This window comes from Zea mays, chromosome 8, assembly GCF_902167145.1.
Source record: "Zea mays cultivar B73 chromosome 8, Zm-B73-REFERENCE-NAM-5.0, whole genome shotgun sequence".
NCBI lineage: Eukaryota > Viridiplantae > Streptophyta > Magnoliopsida > Poales > Poaceae > Zea > Zea mays.
The window spans coordinates 141,372,193-141,393,942 of record NC_050103.1 but is presented as its reverse complement, the minus strand read 5'-3'; the positions used below and the strand labels follow the sequence as shown (position 1 = coordinate 141,393,942).

Sequence of the window (21,750 nt, the reverse complement as noted above, 5' to 3'; positions counted from 1 at the left end):
CGTCGGTTGGGACGAGCTCTGCGATCACACATTCACCGGCGTCGGCAACAAGTTGGTCCTCGCCGGCAGTGGTACGGTACATGGGTGCGAGAATGAATGGAGGAGACGGCACGCGAACAATATTTAGCGAGTGGTCATACGTCCGACAGATTTAGCGTCTCGGAGGCAGCCGCTAAATTTTAGCGTATGGTTTAGAGTCTCTTGCTGGAGGTGTAGAGAACGTTTCCATCCGTTAAATTTGACAGACAGGACCGATTTAGCGTCCCTTGTTGGAGACAGTCTGAGGCAGGCTCAGACACGGTGGGATGGCAAATGCATGTTGATGGGGATAGAAAAGTGTGGAAAATATAATATAATGTATGTTAGTTGATATAGCTACATATGTAGGATAATTGTGACCGTGATAAATTGTTGGATAGAGTAGAGAATCTCTTTGATTAGAATAGAATATTTTTTTTAGCGTAGAGAAAAAAAGGTATAAAGAGTGTGGATAGCCTCGGAAAATACGACTGTCTTGTGGCACCGACGCTTTTGCTTGGCTGTGGATACCAGCATTTAGTGTATTTTATTTTGAAATTTAAATACATATACCAATGTAAAAACAAATATCTTTAGATCCCTTCCTTTTAAAGGAATTGGAAATTTATTTGATAGAGTATGTCTTTAGTTTGAAATTTGACATTCCATCATTTTCCTAAGTTTAGATATAAGCATATCCCGAATTCATAGGATGAGGTGTGGAAATTGATTTAATGTGTCACTAATATATGTTTCTACTCTGTAACTTATAACGCACTCATCGGCTCGCTCCCATATAATAAAAATGTAGCATATAAATATCTTCCTCATATAACCAAAAATAGTATATAAATAAATTCTATATAGAACTGTATTAGCTTATATTGGGAGACCTTTATTATCGAAGGTCCTCGAAGTGTTTCATTATATTTAATGTATTATCGAAGAATGACCAAGCTAGCCTTCGTCCAAACTAGCGCGCAAAGCGAAGGCGAAGCTGAAGAGCTTCAGCTCCGAAGGGTTGATACAAGAAAGGGATCAAAGGAAAGAGCTTTGGTCAGCGACATCAACACACGAATCAAATCTAGAAAATGATAGCTCTACAATCAACACACATGCACTAAGTGCCATATTTTTTTCATAAATAACTTAGTATAATCTATATCAATTTAGTATATAGTTCAAAATATAAAGATAAGGTATTAGCATATGAAACTATAGATTTAACATTTAAAGTCTACAAATACATACAAATATAATATGAACATCAAGCACAAAATGCACTAAATAAATGTGCATACCGGTTGCAAAGTAAATTTCAATATTACTTGTTCGGCGTGTGCTTTATGTTTTCGAAAAAGCGAAGCAATATCTTCGCCCCTCTTCATATTCAATCAATGTATTGTACAAGTAAATTGATATAGCACAATGTTAAAAAAGTATCATTAGTAACGAAATCCAGGTTTACATAAAAAATTCTTCTAAAATCACTAATCAAAATTACAAAGAAAAATAGAGTTGATTTACCATCTCTGCTGTACGTCATGTGGCCAATGCAGTCCGCCTATGAAGCAGAGATATGAAGAGAGACGACTAGAGGCTTAGGGAGACTGGACAGTACGACACCAGACCGTCCCGCGTGATAGCCTGGATAGTCTGGGATTAGATAAGTTCTTGCGACATCTTGATTTCTTGCGATATTTTTATAATTTGTTGTGGGATATTGTTGGACCCCACTTATAAAAGTGTCTAGAGCTCCACTATAAATATATATATAAAGGGTACGGGAACACTAAAAATTGATATACAAACTAGCTTATACATTATTTTCTTAGACCTATAGGTTTAGTTTTAGTCCTAGTTGTTGTTTCCCCAAATCCTAATCTTCTCATATCTTCGGCTCTATATTGTCTGAGACGCTTTAAGTGGTATGTCGACCCGAAAGCAACCTATAATCTCTCCTCCCTGTGGGTCCCACTCGAGAGGCAGAATGTAGGTTTTTCCCGAGCCTCTCCATGCGTAGCGGATAGTTCGGCTCCTGGCCATGTCGGACAGTTCAAGCTCCAGGGCCGGACGTGTATGCACAAAGCGTGTCAACTCTAGGGATAATTAGTGTTTAGTCTAGAAAGACGTCACAATATATATATATATATATATATATATATATATATATAATAATAATAATAATAATAATAATAATAATAATTCTAACTCCATCCGATCCATACATGATCTGCAGGAGCGATTTATATGTAGAGCAATAGCTGCACTGGTTCTGGTTGGGTTGGGTTATACGGTGGTTGCACCTTTGGTGCCACGGTGAGCTGTCAAACCTACCCTAGCTAGCCACAGACACGCGGCGCCCAACGGGAGAGAAGGACGGAGGAAGGCACGGTCCTCTTTCTCATGTCTCACCTAGCTACTAACCCAGAGTCAGAGGGCCAACTTTAATTACACCACGCAATCATGCACCTGATGAAAGGCCAAAAAAACAATCTAATCACACCTTCCAATCAATATCATGCACCGGTGAACCGTCCCTGCTTTGATTTCACCGGAAGAATTCAATTCCACTGCCAGTGAAAGCAAAGCAAAGCATTGACAGCATATTTATACGCATGTTTTGACGTGCTTGTCATCATCAGCTGAGATTGCCGCGCACGTTACGCCGTCGTCGTTGGTGGACCTGATATGGGACCATTACATATGTACTGCTACCACTGCCTTTTCTATTAGTTACTTATTTGTTGTTATTAGAACTAATCACGGGCGATTATGTGTGTAGTTACCAAACTCGCGCGACTTTCCTGCCAAAAAGAAGAAAATCTAATATTTAAGATGATCTTGACAACAATCATGTGCATACGTGCAATAACTTAAAAGGCGTGGCCAGAAGCTTCTGCAGACCCGCCTAACTGGTGGCTAGACTTGAAAGTTTAGGCCGGATCATTTAGGGTCAGCACGGTACAACATAAAATAAGAGTCCAAAGTACAACATGATACGAAAGAAAAGGGTCGGACCAGTACAACTCGAATAGTCGAACCATGTTGTATCTCAAACTTAGTCGTCATAATGAGCGGCACAACATGACACGATAAGATAAGCCATACTTGTCAATATTTGGGCCACCGTGCTTATCAACAAGGTTACTAGTATATTAATACACGTGTGTCTAATTATAAGGAAAGTATGTCTTATATTATAGAACAAGAATAAGATGTAGTTACACCTTATAATAGGATATAAGGACGGAGGAAGAGATAATCCTAAGACCAAGACACGGCAGGAAAGTCAGCGTTTGGTAACCCAACGAGGACCGCACTATTGAAGATTTGTTGTTACGCATAGAAAGCTAATATGTTCCGAGCATGTTTTCTTGTTTGAAGTTACGTCAAGAATTCCTGAAATTCCACTAAACGACAAAGCAGGTCGACACCCCATCTTCAAAGCCCGGGCAGTGCAAGCGTGATGCTGATGCAGTAGAGTACTTGTTGCCATGAGAAACTGATCAACTCTAAGAAATTAATGGCCATAAAACTCCTTTTTATCTCTTTTTTTAGAAAAAACAGCTAAACCAAACCGTTAAAAATATATTGGTTTCTGGAGCTAGAGATAATCAACTCGACTTAATGGAGATTAAGGTTCAGCATCTACTTCTGTTTTAAAATAGAAGAAAGAAAATAACGATAAAAAATAGTAGAAAGAAAATTAACGATAAAAAATAGTAGACGTATTATATGTTAGGAATTTAGGTATTTTCAGTTTTAATTTAATTTAGGAAAACAGTGTGATATATGTGATGCCATGTATGTCAATGTGTGTATAACTACTCGTTTATGTTGGATTAATGTGGGCCTGACCTAAATTAATATTCAATAGTAGTCAATGCTAAAGGCACACTTTAATGATACAGTGTACTAATACTTTAGTAACGTACCAGAAGTTTAAGGAACAAATTAATCAACTTAAATAGGTGGACCATCCATGCATCTATTGATAAGTTGAGAAAAGGATTAAGGACTGCCATACGTGGGAGCGCCACCGGCCGGGCCGCGGGCGAGGCTCGTGGTAGATCGGACCTTGGTCTAAATATTTCTACCTAACGGCTGCACATTTGCTTGGAGTGATGATCGTCCATTATTGTCGTCTGTTACTGTCCATTTCCTGTGTTATGGCTAGTAACAGACGGGCTGTAATGACTGTCAGTTTCTGGTCATAATGACGATCGTTACTGTCCGTTCCGCTCCCTCTGTGTGTACAAATACGAAGGAGATGGAGGAGGTGAGGCTACTCCTGGTCACATGCGCGAACAATCTCTTAGACGTGTTGCACACAACCTATTTCCGTCCCACCTTCTGCAAACACATTTAGAGTGGGAGAGCAGGCCTCCGAAATCGCCGTCCGCAGAGCTACACTTGCACAGGTGTGCGGGCGATCAGGTTTTTGGGGAGTGTACTCGCTTTGTCCGCTTGACCAGCGCTGATCAGGTTCCTCATTGCCGGTGCCGTTCGAGAGACTGCATTGCGTACATCTACCTGCATCGACTGCGTACAACTACATCGAACATACACACGAGATGTCTCATGTGAATAGAGTCACTGATGCCTTGAGCATCGGTCACACCGCTGGGTACACTCTGTTCTTCGTATTTTTGCATGTTTTACTGTTGTTTACTGCTTATCTAAGTAGAGATACACACATGCACATACATGTCATCACATATATAACATTGGATTTTTGGATTAAATTAAAACTGATAATGTCTAATCCTCTAACAATCCAAAAACTTCATATTAGACATTTTTCTGTTAGTAGTTTTACTGTTGGCAGGATATTATATTTTCAGGTGCCCCTGCTACCTATCATCGTATGAAGCAGTTGTTCTATTGTCCCCATATGAAAACTGACATTCTCTCTTGGGGTCAGTTCTGCTTGATATATGTTAGCAGGCCAAGCTTGACCGAAGTCGCTACCCTAGGTTACTGCAACCATTGCTCGTTCTTTCGGCAGCTTGGGACGTGGTGTCCATTATAGATGTCCAACAAACCCGAAGCACGAGCCTAACCTGAAGCATGTTTTTTTTTGACTCTGTAGGAGCTCGGCCCGAATAAACGGGTCGAGTCCGAACATAGAAACAAGCACGACGTTCTGGCCTAGCCTGACCCGTTTAGCGTTTGACCCTTTTTATACAATTAGCGTTTGACCCTTTTTATACAATTTTATACAAAATGTGTTTTCGGTCTGCTAAACCCGCAGCGTGGGCTCGGTCCCCGCAGCGTGCTGGGCTAGTTCAGGAAAACAAGCACACGAGCCTGTCAGCCCCGGCCTAATTTTCTAACCATGTCCGACGGACAAGGAACTGTTTGAACATCACTATGTCCATGCATTTTATCGAGGGGCTTCATTTTGAATAAAGGATAACTCGGGGTCAGTTTTTGAGGCAAGAATCCCACTATGGATAGTCCATTCATCCATTGCCCAACAAGAATCAGGTAAAGTTCCGCATGAACATCATGCATTCTTCATTTATTACGGGATTACAAACAAACACATCTGCTAACAAACTATAGGGAATATATACACCAACGACCAATACAATTGCCGAATAAATTTCCGACTATATATGTACACCGGAAACTGGCCATAGGTACGCAATGTGGCAGGGTATACATAAGTCTGCTTCACCTATGGTCGTTCAAGAACTAAGACCTCCCTGAGAGCTGCAGCGTCATGGAGTTCGCCTCACCTATGGTTCTTAAGCGCTAAAACCCTTGTGGATAGAGCTCCAGGGGTTGGACGGAATGCTGCTGCAGGCCTGAGCGGCCACCTTCGACACTGCTTCAGGAAGGATGCCAGCGTTGCACATGTTCGCGAAGGATCGCATGTGCTTCATCCCATACTGCGCCAAGGACCCGCATCGCGCCTCAAAAGTGCGAACCTGAAGCAGACGCAGAGGTTGGTTAGGCAATAGGCATGCAAAAATTCAAGCAGACGTCAAGAGCATTTTTCACGCTTTAGCTGCAAGCAATCAAGCATAGTCTGTAGAGGCTTACTATGGACTTGAGGCAGCTCCAATCATCAACCAGAGGTTCACCAGGTGCACGGACGGCTTTCAGAACCCTTGGACCGTCCTCGGAGCCAAAGAGAAGGCTTCCAATGAGCTCAACGCTGCTGTCAACATGAGACCTGTGGGCCATCACTTCAAGCAGTTCCTTCCGAGCCTCATTTTTCGCATGCGAGCTATCAGCCAATTTGCGGTACTAGCGATAAAGAAGCCAATCAGTTGGTTTTGTTCATCGAAATGAACGCATAAATTGTCGAACAGAAAGTAACGAGGCAAAGAGATCTTCCGAGAATAATCAAGCCTTCTCATGATCTACAAACCTTCTGCCAGAAGTAGACAAGGTCAGCGTCGCGCTGATTAACGGCTTTTGAGAACGATGGCAGTGAGTTATCTTCTATAAAAGTGTTGCCATCGTTAGCAGGGTCTGTGCCAATGTACGAAAACAAACGCTGAACATTCAGCTCCAATGCGCCATATTGCATCACATGGGAACCATAGCTGAACGTGTCATGAACCGCTGTCCTATCCTTGACCTGATCAACCGATAAGTTGCATTGATTAGGCATAGTGAAGTGTGGTTTCAAGGTAGCGTGTACTTAATAGATTCAAGTTCGAAACGCTCACCAACTTGTACTGCTGCTTGAGGGATTCAGTTCGCAGATTGTGGAAATCACTGTCAACATTGAGAAATTTCAAACATGAGCACTAAATGTGGAAAAGTAGTATCTTTCTTCAAAGTTTAAACACATTAACCAAGAAAATAAATGGGTGTTTGGGATGGATCTAGGTTCTAGCTCCAGTGTGGAGCTGTAGTTTATAATATCAATTTAAATAGTTTTATAAATATTTTTAATCTAAATAATAAAGAAAATGACTTATACAATTGTCTTCTAAAGGCTTACAGCTCCAGCTCCACAATTTTCTGGAGCACCTAATGACTTGCTCCACCAACTCCACCAAATTTTCTAGAGCTGGAGCTATCCCAAACAGGGCCTAAGATTATATATGCACCGCTGATCTACCCGATATTTAGATGTATGGTAAAAAAACACAGAGCACTACAAAAGAATAAATGAGTCTTTCTACTGTTACATATTTGCAGCCTAGACAAGGGGCAAAGTTTCAGTTGAGCTGCAGGAACAGAATGTGGTCTGCTATAACATCTGGTCCATCTCATAATGCAGATACAGTGTGAGCTGGGAAGGGCAGCAGAATAGCTGGTGACGAACTAATTTTACTAGTATTCCGTTTCTTCTCTATCCCATAAAGCGAACTGCACAAATTGGCATGTTCAGTTCATTGTTTTTCCAACAAATTCAGTGCAGAGCACATGGTCCAAAACAACTGCTGTGAGGCATCATATCGTGGGGCAAATTAATAAATTTCTTGACAAGCATGTACGCCTGAAAGTAGTGCAAGGGTTGCACATGCATATCCTCCAGCATCTGACTTTAACTAACAAAGGCAGGGTAGTCAAGTCATCAGGTACAAGCATCATACTAATTGGTTAATCACTCCCAGACAACAAATCCGTACGGTACTATGTTAACTAACTTACTGGTTTATCCAGTACTTTGTTAACTAACTGATGTGAATGATACTAAAACAGACACAGATCCATGCATGTGATGATGTGAATTGGTTTGACAGGATCTGGACAATATTTCACAAGCCAAAAAGACAAAAAAAAAAAAAATCAAGTACCTGTCTTCCATCCAAGCAACACTGTACAGGTCTCCCAAACAAGTGTCATACTCCGGTGGAGGGCTCGGGAACTCGCCAGGGCAGTACGTCCCCCAGCTGCTCTCGTCTGCATTTGACGCGGTGGTCGCATACACATTGATGTCATTCGGCAGGAGGCCCTCAAAGATGCTCCCAGATTCGCATGCTTCAAGGTAAAAGACCTACAAAAGGTGAAAGAATACGCATATACCTCAAGCCCTTGCTTGACATATCACAAAATTTCAGAGCAGAACTGAACAAACAGCTAACGGTACCAGGCTTTTGTAGGTCCCGGCAGCATGCTTCTTCTTCAGGACATCTACGAGGTCATCACCATAGAGATATGGATACGTAGGCATTCCTGAATTTTTTACAGAGTAAGTAACTGTGTCTATTTTGGTTCTACATGCATGTACGAACTGATATTTTATCTAAGAAACATCTAATCTGAATGAAATCAGTAGCAATTAGTTGCGAGTACAGACCAAGGACACCAGGACCCCCATGGTCACTGTAGAAAACAAAGATATGATCATTGGGGCCACTGTCCACAACCTTGCCGCTCCCACCCCTGAGTGCAGTTTTGTTGCCAAGCAGAACAGCGAAGAAATTGTCGACGTTGACATCTCGACCAGTGTAATCCTGCAGTGGGGAACAGATTAATTTAAGCCAAATGGATGGCAAATTGAGACTAAGGGGGTGTTTGAATGCACTAGAGCTAATAGTTAGTGGCTAAAATTAGTTTAAACATCCAAACATCATAGCTAATAGTTTAGCTATTAACTATTTTTAGTAAATTAGTTAATAGTTAGGTAGTTATTTGTTAGCTAGCTAATTACACTAACAATTTTTAGCCAACTAACTATTAGTTCTAATGCATTCAAACACCTTCTAAGAGTGCGTAGCTATCAGTATTATAAAGATGTTGACATTAATATGTGCACATTTCAATTGTAATTAGGTTCTCCAAGCTTTATCGTCACCTAATCCAGTTTTGTTGTTCACAACAAAATAGGCCAAAGACGTCAGGCCGATGGGAATATTTAGGCATTCTGTCAGTTTCACTATAGTACTTGTGATATTGATATTTTCGGGGTTAAATACATTAATTATAATACTGTCACGATGTAACTTGTATTTTTAACAACTGCTCCACTTAGTAGTAATAAGTTAATCTAGGAACATGCATAACTAGTGTAAACTTTACTCAAGCAATAAAAATATGGATTACCTTTGGCACCCCAGCATAGACGTCGCCACCCTGGGGATGGTTGATGATGACACCAGGCCTCGGATTCTCCGGGCTATGCGCGATGTCATCGTACATAAAGACAATGATGTTCTCATCCTTGAGTCCGCCCTTCTTCATGATCTGGTATGCATGGCAGATGTCCGCCTGCAAGTTCCATTCCCAAAAAGAGCTTGTCTAAGCCCCCAACAAAAGATACTGCTATATACTACTGTTATGGTCGCTAGATCGGTGAGGGATTAGAGAGTTGTATCGATGGGCAGGAACACCTGGTCGCTAGATCGGTGAGGGATTGGAGAGGGGTATCGATGGGCAGGAACGTCGGCCGGGGGCCTCTGCCCACGACCTAGCAAGAGGAGGGTTTCTCCCTTCTAATTCTTGCCTGCTTTATTTCTCATCCATTGATTACATAAATAGGCCGGTTGACTGCCCCTATCTAGCTAGAGATCCTTATCTCCTAAAAACTCTAAATAAACTACTAACTGATAACCTTCCTAGATAATCTCAACTAATCTCCTAAATAATCTAAACTAATCTTCTAATCTTATCTCTAACTATCCTTATCTAATCCCCCTTGAGGGCCCATGGCTGCTGCTACCGCAGCCCCTCCGTGGGCCTCCTTAGGCCCTGACACTACACCCCTCCTGGACAAGCAGCTCGCCCTCGAGCTGCCGCATAACGGGTGCTCAAAGACCGAGTCTACTTGACCCAAAACCAAACACCTAGAAGACAAACCTTTTACATCTCGGCTTATCTTATTATTTCGAATCTGATTTTTTTTTACCCCATAAGATAAGACGGACACGCACGTGTGCAGCCACCTGGATCCCATGGACGCCATCTGCACGAAAGGGGAGCACATGGATGGACACCTGGAATAGGTCGCAACAATAACCAGCGGAGGCGCCCTCGTGGCGGCCTGTAGCGGAATGTGGTGGCGCTAAATAGTGCGCCCTTGTTGATGACGAGGTGAGTGCCTTCCCTACCGCCGCTGTCGTAGAGTTGAAGTTCGTCGCCCACGGGACACGTATCATGCTCGCACTTCGAGATAGCGGCCTGGTGCCACTGCTGATGGTCGTCCGACAGGGTGAGGTCGCGCCGACGTGTGCCGAGGTCAACCGTCACCAAGGCTGCCTCGAGCATCTGCCGGCGCATCTCCCGCACTTTCTGTCGTGCAAGGAAGCCACGAGCAGCAGCTTGTATGCCCACAGCCGCCGACGTCCGGAGCCGTGCGGACAACGCCAACTGGTGTTGCTCATGTTGCACTGCTGCCTTGATTTGCAGCAGCCCTTGCTCAACCTTCTGGAGCGTGGCTTGCATCTTTGTGAGATCAGCCCTTATGTTGGTCCACAAATCTCCCATCGATGGAGCTGGTGATTGCTGAGTCGTGGCTGCCTCTAGTGGCGTCGCCCATGGGGACGGAGACGCCGTCAACGAAGATGATGTGATGAAATTTGGCGTTGTCCCTGGGGATGGGCACGCCGGCGTCCAGGATGTGGTGACAAAATTGGCAGGCAATGCTGCCCATGGAGATAGGGACGCCGGTTGCCAGGATGACGTGACGAAGGTGGCATGCGGCGCAACCCATGGAGATGGGGACGTCGGTTGCCAGGACGGCGTGACGAAGATGGCATGCGGCGTTGTCCATAGAGATGGGGACGCCGATTGCCAGGATGACGCCGCGAAATTGGCAGCAAGAGCCATGGGATCAGATCGAAACCCAAGCTAGCCGATACCAGATGTTATGGTCGCTAGATCGGTGAGGGATTGAAGAGGGGTATCAATGGGCAGAAACACCGACCGGGGGCCTCTGCCCACGGCCGAGCAAGAGGAGGGTTTCTCCCTTCTAATTCTTGCCTGCTTTATTTCTCATCCATTGATTACATAAATAGGCCGGTTGACTGCCCCTATCTAGCTAGAGATTCTTATCTCCTAAAAACTCTAAATAAACTACTAACTGATAACCTTCCTAGATAATCTCAACTAATCTCCTAAATAATCTCAACTAATCTTCTAATCTTATCTCTAACTATCCTTATTTAATCCCCCTTGAGGGCCCATGGCTGCTGCTACCGCAGCCCCTCCGTGGGCCTCCTTAGGCCCTGACAACTACTCTCTCCGTCTCAACTTTACTAGAAAATGATTAAACTTAAGATAATTCAACTTCGGAGGATTCTAGAAATGGATTTATTTTGGGATGGAGGCCGTAATTTTAAACTTAAGATAATTTAACTTTATCAGTGAAAACAGTAATCAAATGAAGGGAGGAAAATCACACGCTAACGATACAAGGAAAATGAATGATGCGCATACAATCAGAAATCCAGCACATGGCAAAAAGAGCTTGTCTAAGCCTCTAACAAAAGGTACTTCTATATACTACTCTCTCTCCGTCTCAGATTTAATAAAGACAAAATATTTTAGGTTAGCCAACTTTATTAGGAAATGATTAAACTTAAGATTATTTAGCTTTAGAGGATTTTAGAAAGTGATTTATTTTGAGACGGATGCAGTAGTGGTTAGCCTTTCTTTGTTAATAAAAAGAGTAGGCAAATGATGAATGATGCTCATACATCAGAAATCAAGCAAATAGTAAGAACAGTATTTTGATGTACTATTTGTCCACTTAATATGAATATTTAAATTGTCGTGTCTCTAGGCAGGCCGCAGGTATACAATATTGGCACCATAGATTTGGCCTTATCGGTGAGTGCTGATCCCCTGCTGCCCGCTACACTGAGAGCTTGGTTTAGTGGACAGAGAAATGGAGGGAATTTATGGGGAGGGATCTTCTTGTTATTCAAAATTTAATAGCAAGATAAACCTTTCCTATAGATCTTTTCATTTTCCTATCCACCAAGCCCGCCCTGATGGTGACGTGTAGGCCCCTAAACGTCAGAGAAGTTTCGTCACCTACCTCACCTTCAGTTTCCCATCTCGAGAAAACGGTAAGCCAAGAACAAGAGAACCGAATCTAGTTCATACGTTCCATATTACTACTATTATCGGGCGGTGCAGGTGGTGGGATGGACAAAAACTTAAAGTTTTGCTTTATTAAATTCCTGGGCCGGCTTGAAAGCGCTACGGCAGTGCTCCCTCCCGTCACGGAACGGGCATGGTAAAATAATCTTTGTAGCTTTAACTTTAATTGGGGACGATTAGCTGTCATATCAAGTGTTAAATTCGTAGAAACCAAATAGTATATTGGGCATGGTCGGAATCAGGTTCTACAGGTTGCCCGCATAGACGATTTCAAAGGCACAATCATGAGCAAGGAAACCAAATTGCGCGAACGGAAGGGAATCGAGTAAGCAGCCAAGCGGATGATGCAGCATGTGCGGCGCGAGACCCTGTTCGATTTACGGAGAGGAGCGGAACGGGGCCGCCGCGGACCTGGTGGCGGTAGTTGTAGTAGCCGCTGGAGCCGGCGATGAGCACAGCCCAGCGGGTCCCGACGTCGCCGTCGTCCGTTTCGTCGGCCGCCGCGGCGCGCTGCGACGGCAGGCGGATGGCCGGCTCGAGGCGTGGGCGCGCCCACGCGGAGGAGAGGCAGACGGAGAGTAGCAGCGAGAGGCGGAGGCGAGCGGCCACCATTTGCGTGGGAGGGAGGGAGGGAAGGAAGCGAGAGTGGAACTGGGAGTCGGTTGGGAAGAAGTCAAGATCAAGAAGGGGTTTTGGTTGGGGTCCGGGAGGAGGAAAGCATCCAACGTCTCCTTTTATCGTGGGCCGTAGTGTTCGCGTTGGGCCCACGAAGTGGGGCCCGGCGGGAGGTGACGCTTCGTATCCAAATGCACTCTCTTATTTTTAGTGGCTCTACGTCTACGAATTTGAAACCGAACATTTGGATGATACATGTGGTCATGGCTACCGACCGTCATGTGTAACTGGTGTCTCATAACCAACATGGACAGCTATTTTGGATTTTGGTTGCTATACACTATACAGCCTACATTTCTGTTGTTTCGTTTGCCGTTCGGCACTTGTCAAAGCAGCCATTTTGTTATCTGCAGTCAAGGCAGTCATATCTGGCTTCTCATTATATATATATATATATATATATATATATATATATATATATATATATATATATATATATATATATATATATATAAAGTAGTTAGATCAGGCCTGATAGAAAGCTGGATGAAAAATTGAAGTGGCAAAAAGAGAGAGAACTGGGTTTCGTTTGTTCGTCCTAGATTTGTTGGTTACACCCATTCCACGGTCGTCCTTGTGGTGTGAGTTGTGAGTTCCGTTATGTGCATACCTGCCTGCCGCCCTACCCTACGCCAGACGGGCGAGTGGGCCTCTCTCTCTGCTCCGTGGACTGACGAGGACCACCAGCGGCACACAAGGGGTCCAGCCCAGCCCAGGACTCTGGCCTGTGGCCGCTGCTGCACAGCCCGTACGGATCATCGGAGTCTACCTACCGCCAGTTACTGCCTACAGCAACGTCCTCTGTATCTATCCTCTATATCCGTCATTTACAGTCTTCTCTAAATAATTTTATCTTCTATATCTCCTCCCCCTCCAACAACGTTCTCTAAATCACGTCCTCTATATGCAAATACCTATATTAGAGACATTTTTTATTTTTTTATTTTTATACCTACGTATTTGTCATACTCTTAAATGTATTGTACATGTTTTAGTTTTGCTAAACCGGTTATTTAAAGTATTCAAATGGATAGAGAACTGTTTAGAGAAACTCTATATATAGAGAATCCAGCAGCGTTCTCTAAATTTAGAGGACCGTTTAGAGGACGTTGCTTGTCGGCGTTTCGACCCCGGGGGGTCCCTGGACCGACGAGTAAATTGTCGCTGTGTGTCCCAGCCCAGATGGGTCGGCGCGAGACGGAGCACAAAGTGGGGAAAAACAGCAAAAGGGGAACTCGCGGCCTCCGTGTTGTCCTGCGCCCAGGTCGGGTGCGCTTGCAGTAGGGGGTTACAAGCGTTCACGAGGGAGAGAGAGAGAAAGAGAGAGACTGTCCGCCAGCCCGTTCTCCCGCGCGGCCAACCTTCCCGTACGAGAGCCCTGGGCCTTCCTTTTATACAAGTAAGGAGAGGGCTCAGGTGTACAATGGGGGGTGTAGCAATGTGCTAACGTGTCTAGCAGAGAGGAGCCAGAGCCCTAAGTACATGCCGTCGTGGCAGTCGGAGAGGTTTTGGCGCCCTGTTCATGTGATGTCGTGGCCGTCGGAGGAGTGCTTGAGCCCTGTGGAAGTACAGCTGTCGGAGCTGTCGGATCCTTGCTGACGTCTCCTTGCTTTCGTAAGGGGCTGAGACCGCCGTCGTCATGGAGCACTCGGGGTGCCATCATTACTTGTTTACCGGGGCGAGCCAGATGGGACGCCGGTCTTGTTCCCCGTAGCCTGAGCTAGCTAGGGGTAGGGTAATGATGCCCCCCCTGTGACGTGGCAGGTCCGAGCCCGAGGTCGGGCGAGGCGGAGGCTCCTCCGAGGTCGAGGTGGAGTCCGAGCCCGGGGGTCGGGCGAGGCGGAGACCGTCTTCCGAGGTCGAGGCTGAGTCCGAGCCCTAGGGTCGGGCGAGGCGGAGTCTGTCTTCCGAGGTCGAGGCTGAGTCCGAGCCCTGGGGTCGGGCGAGGCGGAGTCCGGCGTCCGGCGTCGAGGTTGAGTCCGAGCCTGGGGGTCGGGCGAGGTGGAGACCGTCGTCTGACGTCGAGGTTGAGCCCGAGCTCTGGGGTCGGGCGAGGCGGAGTCCGTCGTACGAGGTCGAGGCTCAGTCCGAGCCCGGGGGTCAGGCGAGGTGGAGACCGTCGTCCGACGTCGAGGTTGAGCCCGAGCTCTGGGGTCGGGCGAGGCGGAGTCCGTCGTCCGAGGTCGAGGCTGAGTCCGAGCCCCGGGGTCGGGCGAGGCGGAGTCCGTCGTCCGAGGTTGAGGCTGAATCCGAGCCCTGGGGTCGAGCGAGGCGGAGCTTCCTATGGCGCCTGAGGGTGGACTTAGCTGCTGTCAGCCTCACTCTGTCGAGTGGCACAGCAGTCGGAGCAGGGCAGGCGGCGCTGTTTTCCTGTCAGGTCGGTCAGTGGAGCGGTGAAGTGACTGCGGTCACTTCGGCTCTGTCGACTGAGGAGCACGCGTCAGGATAAGGTGTCAGTCGATCCTTGTATTAAATGCTCCTGCGATACGGTCGGTTGGCATGGTGATCCGGCCAAGGTTGCTTATCCGCGAAGCCTGTCCGAGCTGGGCCTCGGGCGAGTCGAAGGTGCGTCCGTTGCTTGAGGGGACCCTCGAGCGAGACGTGAATCCTCGTGGGTTGGCTGCCTTTGCCCGAGGCTGGGCTTGGGCGAGGTGGGATCGTGTCCCTTGAGTGGACGGAGCCTTGACCTGAATCGCGCCCATTAGGCCTTTGCAGCTTTGTGCTGATGGGGGTTACCAGCTGAGATTAGGAGTCTTGGGGGTACCCCTAATTATGGTCCCCGACAGTAGCCTCGAGCCTCGAAGGGAGTGTTGATACTCGCTTGGAGGCTTTTGTCGCACTTTTTTGCAAGGGGACCGACCTTTCTCGGTTGCGTTTCGTTCCTGTCGGTGCGCGCGAGCGCACCCACCGGGTGTAGCCCCCGAGGCCTCGGAGGAGTGGTTTGACTCCTTCAGGGTCTTAGCGCGTTTCGTGATGCTTCCACCGGTCTGGTTGTTCCCTCATGCGAACTGGCCGTAGCCCGGGTGCATAGTCAGGTTCCAAGTTCTCGGGCTGGTATGTTGACGCTGTCAACGGTTTGGCTGGAGCCGGGTTTGCGAGAGCAGCCCCCGAGCCTCCGCACAGAGCGAGAGGACGGTCAAGGACAGACTCGGCTTTTTTCATACGCCCCTGTGTCGCCTTTCCGCAAGGAGGAGGGGGGAAAGCGCCATGTTGCCCTCGGAGGGCGCCGAACATGGTGTCTCCAGTGAGTTGCTAACGGGTGATCCGAGTGGACGCTCGTGCCCCGTTCGATAAGGGTCGGCTAGTGGCCCAGAGGCGCGCTCCAAAAGTACCTGCAGGTGATTTGCCAGACCCGGTCCCGTTTGATAGGGTCCGAGGGCTCGATGCCTCCCTCTGATGGGATTCCGTTACAGAATCGCTCCTGCTGGTCTCGGAAATGTCCTAGAGTACCTCGGGAGCATAGCCCGAGCCTCGGCCATGTATCGGACGTACCCAGAGTCATCCCTCGCTCTGCGTGCTCTGAGGCGGCTGTCGAACCCTTTGGGGGCCAGCCTACGAACCCCTGATCAGTAGTGGGCTGCATCCCCTCGTCGGTGGTCACCCAAGACGGTGACCACCAGTTTGAAGGTGGGGAGAAGCAAGCCGGGCTGCGACCTCTGCCCCTCCCTTAGCTTCAAGGATGTTCATCACCAGTGCTGGGGAGGGGAGTGCGCCGAGTTAGGGTCTATCTCCGCGCGGGCAGCGGCCCGCTCCTTCCCTCAGTGATCGAGGGGGAAGGGCATTCGCCGTCCGTGGCGCTGGCAGCTGCCGCGTGTCTGGCTCTCCGGCCTGAGCGGCTTCGGCGCTGCTTTCGGTGCCACCTCCCACCGAGGCAGCCGGAAGAGGTTTCTCCACCGACGAGATAGTCAGTGCTACCCGCGGACTGACCTCCGGCTCTACGGCCTTGGTAGCTTGTCCTCGCCCCTCGAGCGGGGACGTGGGCGAAGGCCTTGTCGCAGCAGCGTCTGCCCTGAGGTCATCGCTGCTGCTGTTTGGCCGCCCGGAGCGGAGGTCGTTGTCGCTGCTGCCGGAGTGGGCGGCGGCGAGCCACTTGGGGTTTTGTCGCCCCGCAGGCCCTCCAATGTTGGGGGTTGTTCGTACCTGCGAGGGAGGAACTGGAGTTCCGTTTGTAATGGCACCTTGAGTGCTGGTGTCTGTTTATTGCGGCTGTCGGGGCCTGAACATGTATGTATTTTGGCGTAAAGCCGTGTTTTTTCCTCATTTCGAGCACTAGGACTCGCCTGTCGGCTAGCTGAACCGCTTAACCAAGTGTGAGTTGCCTCGTGCGAAGGTGACGAGTGAGGTATCCGTATCCCGGAGGCGTAGGAGTCCCTCGGCTCGGTCGGCCTTGCCGCCTGAGGCTTCTCTTGCTTAGTTAAAGAAACCCTCGGCCGCTCTGCGATGAGCCAGAGCCAGAGGCAGCGGTGTCAGCATGGACAGAGGCGGAGTTGGCTCGAAAAAAGGCTTCGTCGGCCGGAGCCTGGCCGGGCTGTCCATTGGCTGGACCAGCGCCGAAGTCGGGTTGCCGAGGCCATGAGCCGGGCTGATGTCCTCGGGGGACAGCTGGCTGAGGCTACGGAGCGACCGGTCGAGCCGTCTGCTCGGGCCGGGTTCCTGGAGGAGACCCCAGCGGCGATGGCCCAGGCGCGGTGCCGGCAAGTTCCTTCAAGGTGGAGATCCTTCGACCGAGTTGCCGTCCGAGGTCGGGTCGGATTCCGCCGAAGGTGGAGTCGACGCCGAGGGTGCTGCTGCTTCCCCACTGATGTCTGATCCTGCAGGAACAGTTTATCTGTAGTGTGCGTATGTTTTTTGCGGCCGCCGAGGCCCAAACATACCGTCATCGTGTTGTAAAGCTGCGTTTCTTTTCCCCTTGTTTCGAGTATCAGGACTTATTTGTCGGTAGCAGAATTGTTTGTCCGAGCGAGAGTTACTTTTCACAGAAGGTGATGAGTGAGGTATTCGTATCCCAGAGGCGTAGGAGTCCCTCGGCTCGGTCGGCCTTGCCGCTTACGTGTACTCTTACTCGTTCGTAGGATTCTGCTATCGATATAGTCGAGAAGGCACGAAAAATCGTTTCGGCAGAAAGGTTTTCGAGCGTTAAGACTTGTTCGGTCAGAGGAATCGCTTATCCGAGCGTGAGTTACTTATCGCAGAAGGTGATGAGTGAGGTATCCGTATCCCGGAGGCATAGGAGTCCCTCGGCTCGGTCGGCCTTGGCTGCTTACATGTACTCCGTCGTTTTCAGGATTCCACTTTCGAAGTAGTCGAAAAGCATGAAAGATGTTCTGGCAGAAAGACTTTTTCCGAGGAAAATTTTGACGCGGAGGGGGTGCCCCCCTTCTAGCCCCCGAGGGAGGGTCGGGCTTTGCCGAGGCAAGGCTGACCCTTCCTTGATGGCTTAGAGTTCATATGTAAATGAGGTATATGAACGACTTGAAAACATCTTAAGGGTAGAAGCGACGTAGCTGTCGGATGTTCCAAGCGTTTCTATAGACCTCGCCTTGACTGTTAGCCAGCTTGTACGTTCCGGGCTTCAAAATCTTGGCGATGATGAACGACCCTTCCCAGGGAGGCGTGAGCTTGTGACGCCCTCGGGCGTCTTGTCGTAGCCGAAGCACCAAGTCGCCCACCTGGAGGTCTCGGGACCGAACCCCTCGGGCGTGGTAGCGCCGCAAGGACTGCTGATACAGCGCCGAGTGTAGTAAGGCCATGTCTCGAGCCTCTTCCAGCTGGTCCAGTGAGTCTTCTCGGTTGGTCCGGTTGCTTCAGTCGTCGTACGCCCTCGTCCTTGGGGAACCGTATTCTAAATCTGTGGGCAAGATGGCCTCGACCCCATAGACTAGAAAGAACGGCGTGAAGCCCGTGGCTCGGCTTGGCGTTGTTCTCAGACTCTAGACCACCGAGGGGAGTTCCTTCATCCATCGCCTGCCGAACTTGTTGAGGTCGTTGTAGATCCGCGGCTTGAGTCCTTGCAGAATCATGCCGTTGGCACGCTCTACCTGCCCATTCGTCATGGGGTGAGCTACGACGGCCCAGTCCACTCGGATGTGGTGGTCGTCGTAGAAGTCCAGGAACTTTCTACCGGTGAACTGGGTGCCGTTGTCGGTGATGATGGAGTTCGGGACCCCGAAGCGATGGATGATGTTGGTGAAGAACGCCACCGCCTGTTCGGACCTGATGCTGTTTAGGGGTCGGACCTCGATCCACTTGGAGAATTTGTCAATAGCGACCAGCAGGTGCGTGTAGCCCCCGGGTGCCTTCTGCAAGGGACCGACGAGGTCCAGACCCCACACAGCAAACAACTAGGTGATGGGTATTGTTTGCAGGGCCTGAGCGGGCAGGTGGGTCTGCTTTGCGTAGAATTGACACCCTTGGCAGGTGCGTACAATCCTAGTTGCGTCGGCCACCGCGGTTGGCCAGTAGAAACCCTGTCGGAAGGCATTTCCAACGAGGGCTCGAGGTGCTGCGTGGTGACCGCAAACCCCCGAGTGTATTTCTTGTAATAACTCCTGACCTTCGGCGATGGATATGCATCGCTGGAGGATGCCTGAGGGGCTGCAGTGGTAGAGCTCCTTCCCGTCTCCCAGTAAGACGAACGACTTGGCGCGCCGCGCCAGTCGCCGAGCTTCGACTCTGTCGAGGGGTAGCTCTCCTCGGTGGAGATATTGCAGGTACGGGGTCTGCCAGTTTCGATTAGGCGTGACCCCATTCTGCTCTTCCTCGACGCGCAGTGCCTCACCCTCGGGGGCCAAGGGTGCTTCGGGCTGAGCCGAGGGCGCCTCGGGCAGGGCCGAGGCCTTCTCGGGCTCGGGCGTGTCGTCGGTCTTGACGGAGGGTTGATGTAGGTCTTGGGAGAAGACGTCCGGAGGGACCGTTGTCCGCCCCGAGGCTATCTTAGCCAGCTCGTCCGCAGTCTCGTTGTATCGTCGGGCGATGTGGTTGAGTTCGAGCCCGTAGAACTTGTCCTCCAGGCGTCGAACCTCATCGCAGTAGGCTTCCATCTTTGGGTCACGACAGTGGGAGTTCTTCATGACTTGGTCGATGACAAGCTGCGAGTCGCCACGAGCGTCGAGGCATCGGACCCCTAGCTCGATGGCGATGCACAACCCATTAACCAGAGCCTCGTACTCGGCCACGTTGTTGGACGCCGGGAAATGGAGGCGCAGCACGTAGCGGAGGTGCTTCCCGAGGGGTGAGATGAAGAGCAGGCCCGCGCCCGCTCCTGTTTTCATCAACGACCCATCGAAAAACATGGTCCAGAGTTCCGATTGGATCGGAGCTGCTGGAAGCTGGGTGTCGACCCATTCAGCCACAAAGTCCGCCAAGACTTGGACTTGATGGCCTTCCGAGGGGCGAACGAGATTGTCTCGCCCATGATCTCCACCACCCACTTTGCAATCCTACCCGAGGCCTCTCGGCACTGGATGATCTCTCCCAGGGGGAAGGATGACACCACAGTCACCAGATGAGACTCGAAGTAGTGTCGCAACTTTTGCCGCGTCAGAATTACCGCGTACAGTAGCTTCTGGATTTGCGGGTAGCGGATTTTGGTCTCGGACATCACTTCATTGATGAAGTAGACCGGCCTCTGGACAGGCAATGTGTGCCCCTCTTCTCGTCTCGCGACCACGATCGCGGCGCTGACCACCTGAGTGGTAGCGGCGACGTAGATCAAGAGGGCTTCTCCGACAGCGGGGGGCACGAAGATGGGCACGCTTGTGAGGAGCGCCTTTAGGTTCCCGAGGGCTTCCTCGGCCTCGGGGGTCCAAGTGAAGCGCTCGGTCTTCCTCAAGAGGCGGTACATAGGTTGGCCTCTTTCACCGAGGCGTGAGATGAAACGGCTCAGAGCCGCAAGGCATCCCATGACTCTCTGTACTCCTTTCAAGTCCTTGATGGGCCCTATGTTGGTGATGGCCACGATTTTCTCCGGGTTGGCCTCGATGCCCCGCTCGGAGACAATGAACCCCTGGAGCATGCCTCGGGGGACTCCGAAGACACACTTCTCGGGATTGAGTTTTACGCCTTTCGCCTTGAGACACTTGAATGTCGTTTCAAGGTTGGAGAGGAGGTCGAAGGCTTTCCTCGTCTTGACTACGATGTCATCGACGTAAGCCTCGACCGTTCGACCAATGTGTTCTCCGAACATGTGGTTCATGCACCTTTGGTATGTCGCACCCACATTCCTCAAACCGAATGGCATAGTAACGTAGCAGTACATGCCAAAGGGTGTGATGAAAGAAGTCACGAGCTGGTCGGACTCTTTCATCCTGATTTGGTGATACCTTGAGTAGGCATTGAGGAAAGACAGGGTTTCGCACCCAGCAGTGGAATCCACGATTTGATCGATGCGAGGCAGAGGGTAGGGAACTTTCGAACATGCTTTGTTTAGACCAGTGTAGTGTACACACATCCGCCATTTCCCTCCTTTCTTTCTCACAAGCACAGGGTTGGCAAGCCATTCAGGATGGAATACCTCTTTGATGAACCCTGCAGCCATCAACTTGTGGATCTCCTCGCCTATGGCTCTGCGCTTTTCTTCGTCGAATCGGCGCAGGGGTTGCTTCACGGGTCGGGCTCCAACTCGGATGTCCAGCGAGTGCTTGGCGACATCCCTCGGTATGCCAGGCATGTCCGAGGGACTCCACGCGAAAACTTCGGCGTTTGCACGGAGAAAGTCGACGAGCACTGCTTCCTATTTGGGATCGAGCTCGGAGCCGATCCAGATCTGCTTGGAGGCGTCGTTGCTGGGGTCGAGAGGGACGGACTTAACCGTCTCAGCTGGCTCGAAGTTGTCGGCGTGGCGCTTCACATCTGGCGCCTCCTTGGAGAGGCTCTCCAGGTCGGCGATGAGGGCCTCAGATTCGGCGAGGGCCTCGGCGTACTCCACGCACTCCACGTCGCATTTGTACGCGTGTCGGTACGTGGAGCCGACGGTGATGACCCCGTTGGGGCCCGGCATCTTGAGCTTGAGGTAGGTGTAGTTGGGGAGGGCCATGAACT

At 49.4% G+C, this 21,750-nt stretch overlaps 1 protein-coding gene across 1 annotated transcript; it reads right to left on the bottom strand.

The window, feature by feature from the left end:
• Nucleotides 1–5,508: 5,508 nt before the first annotated feature.
• LOC542001 (legumain-like protease) lies at nucleotides 5,509–12,678 on the bottom strand. The gene is made up of 9 exons (NM_001254787.1): nucleotides 12,448–12,678; nucleotides 9,037–9,201; nucleotides 8,291–8,447; nucleotides 8,081–8,166; nucleotides 7,788–7,987; nucleotides 6,708–6,756; nucleotides 6,404–6,616; nucleotides 6,073–6,279; nucleotides 5,509–5,957 (listed from the first exon to the last, which is right to left on the bottom strand). The coding sequence occupies exons 1-9, from the start codon at nucleotides 12,646–12,648 to the stop codon at nucleotides 5,775–5,777; spliced, it is 1,461 nt and encodes a 486-aa protein (NP_001241716.1). The 5' UTR covers nucleotides 12,649–12,678; the 3' UTR covers nucleotides 5,509–5,774.
• Nucleotides 12,679–21,750: the final 9,072 nt, after the last annotated feature.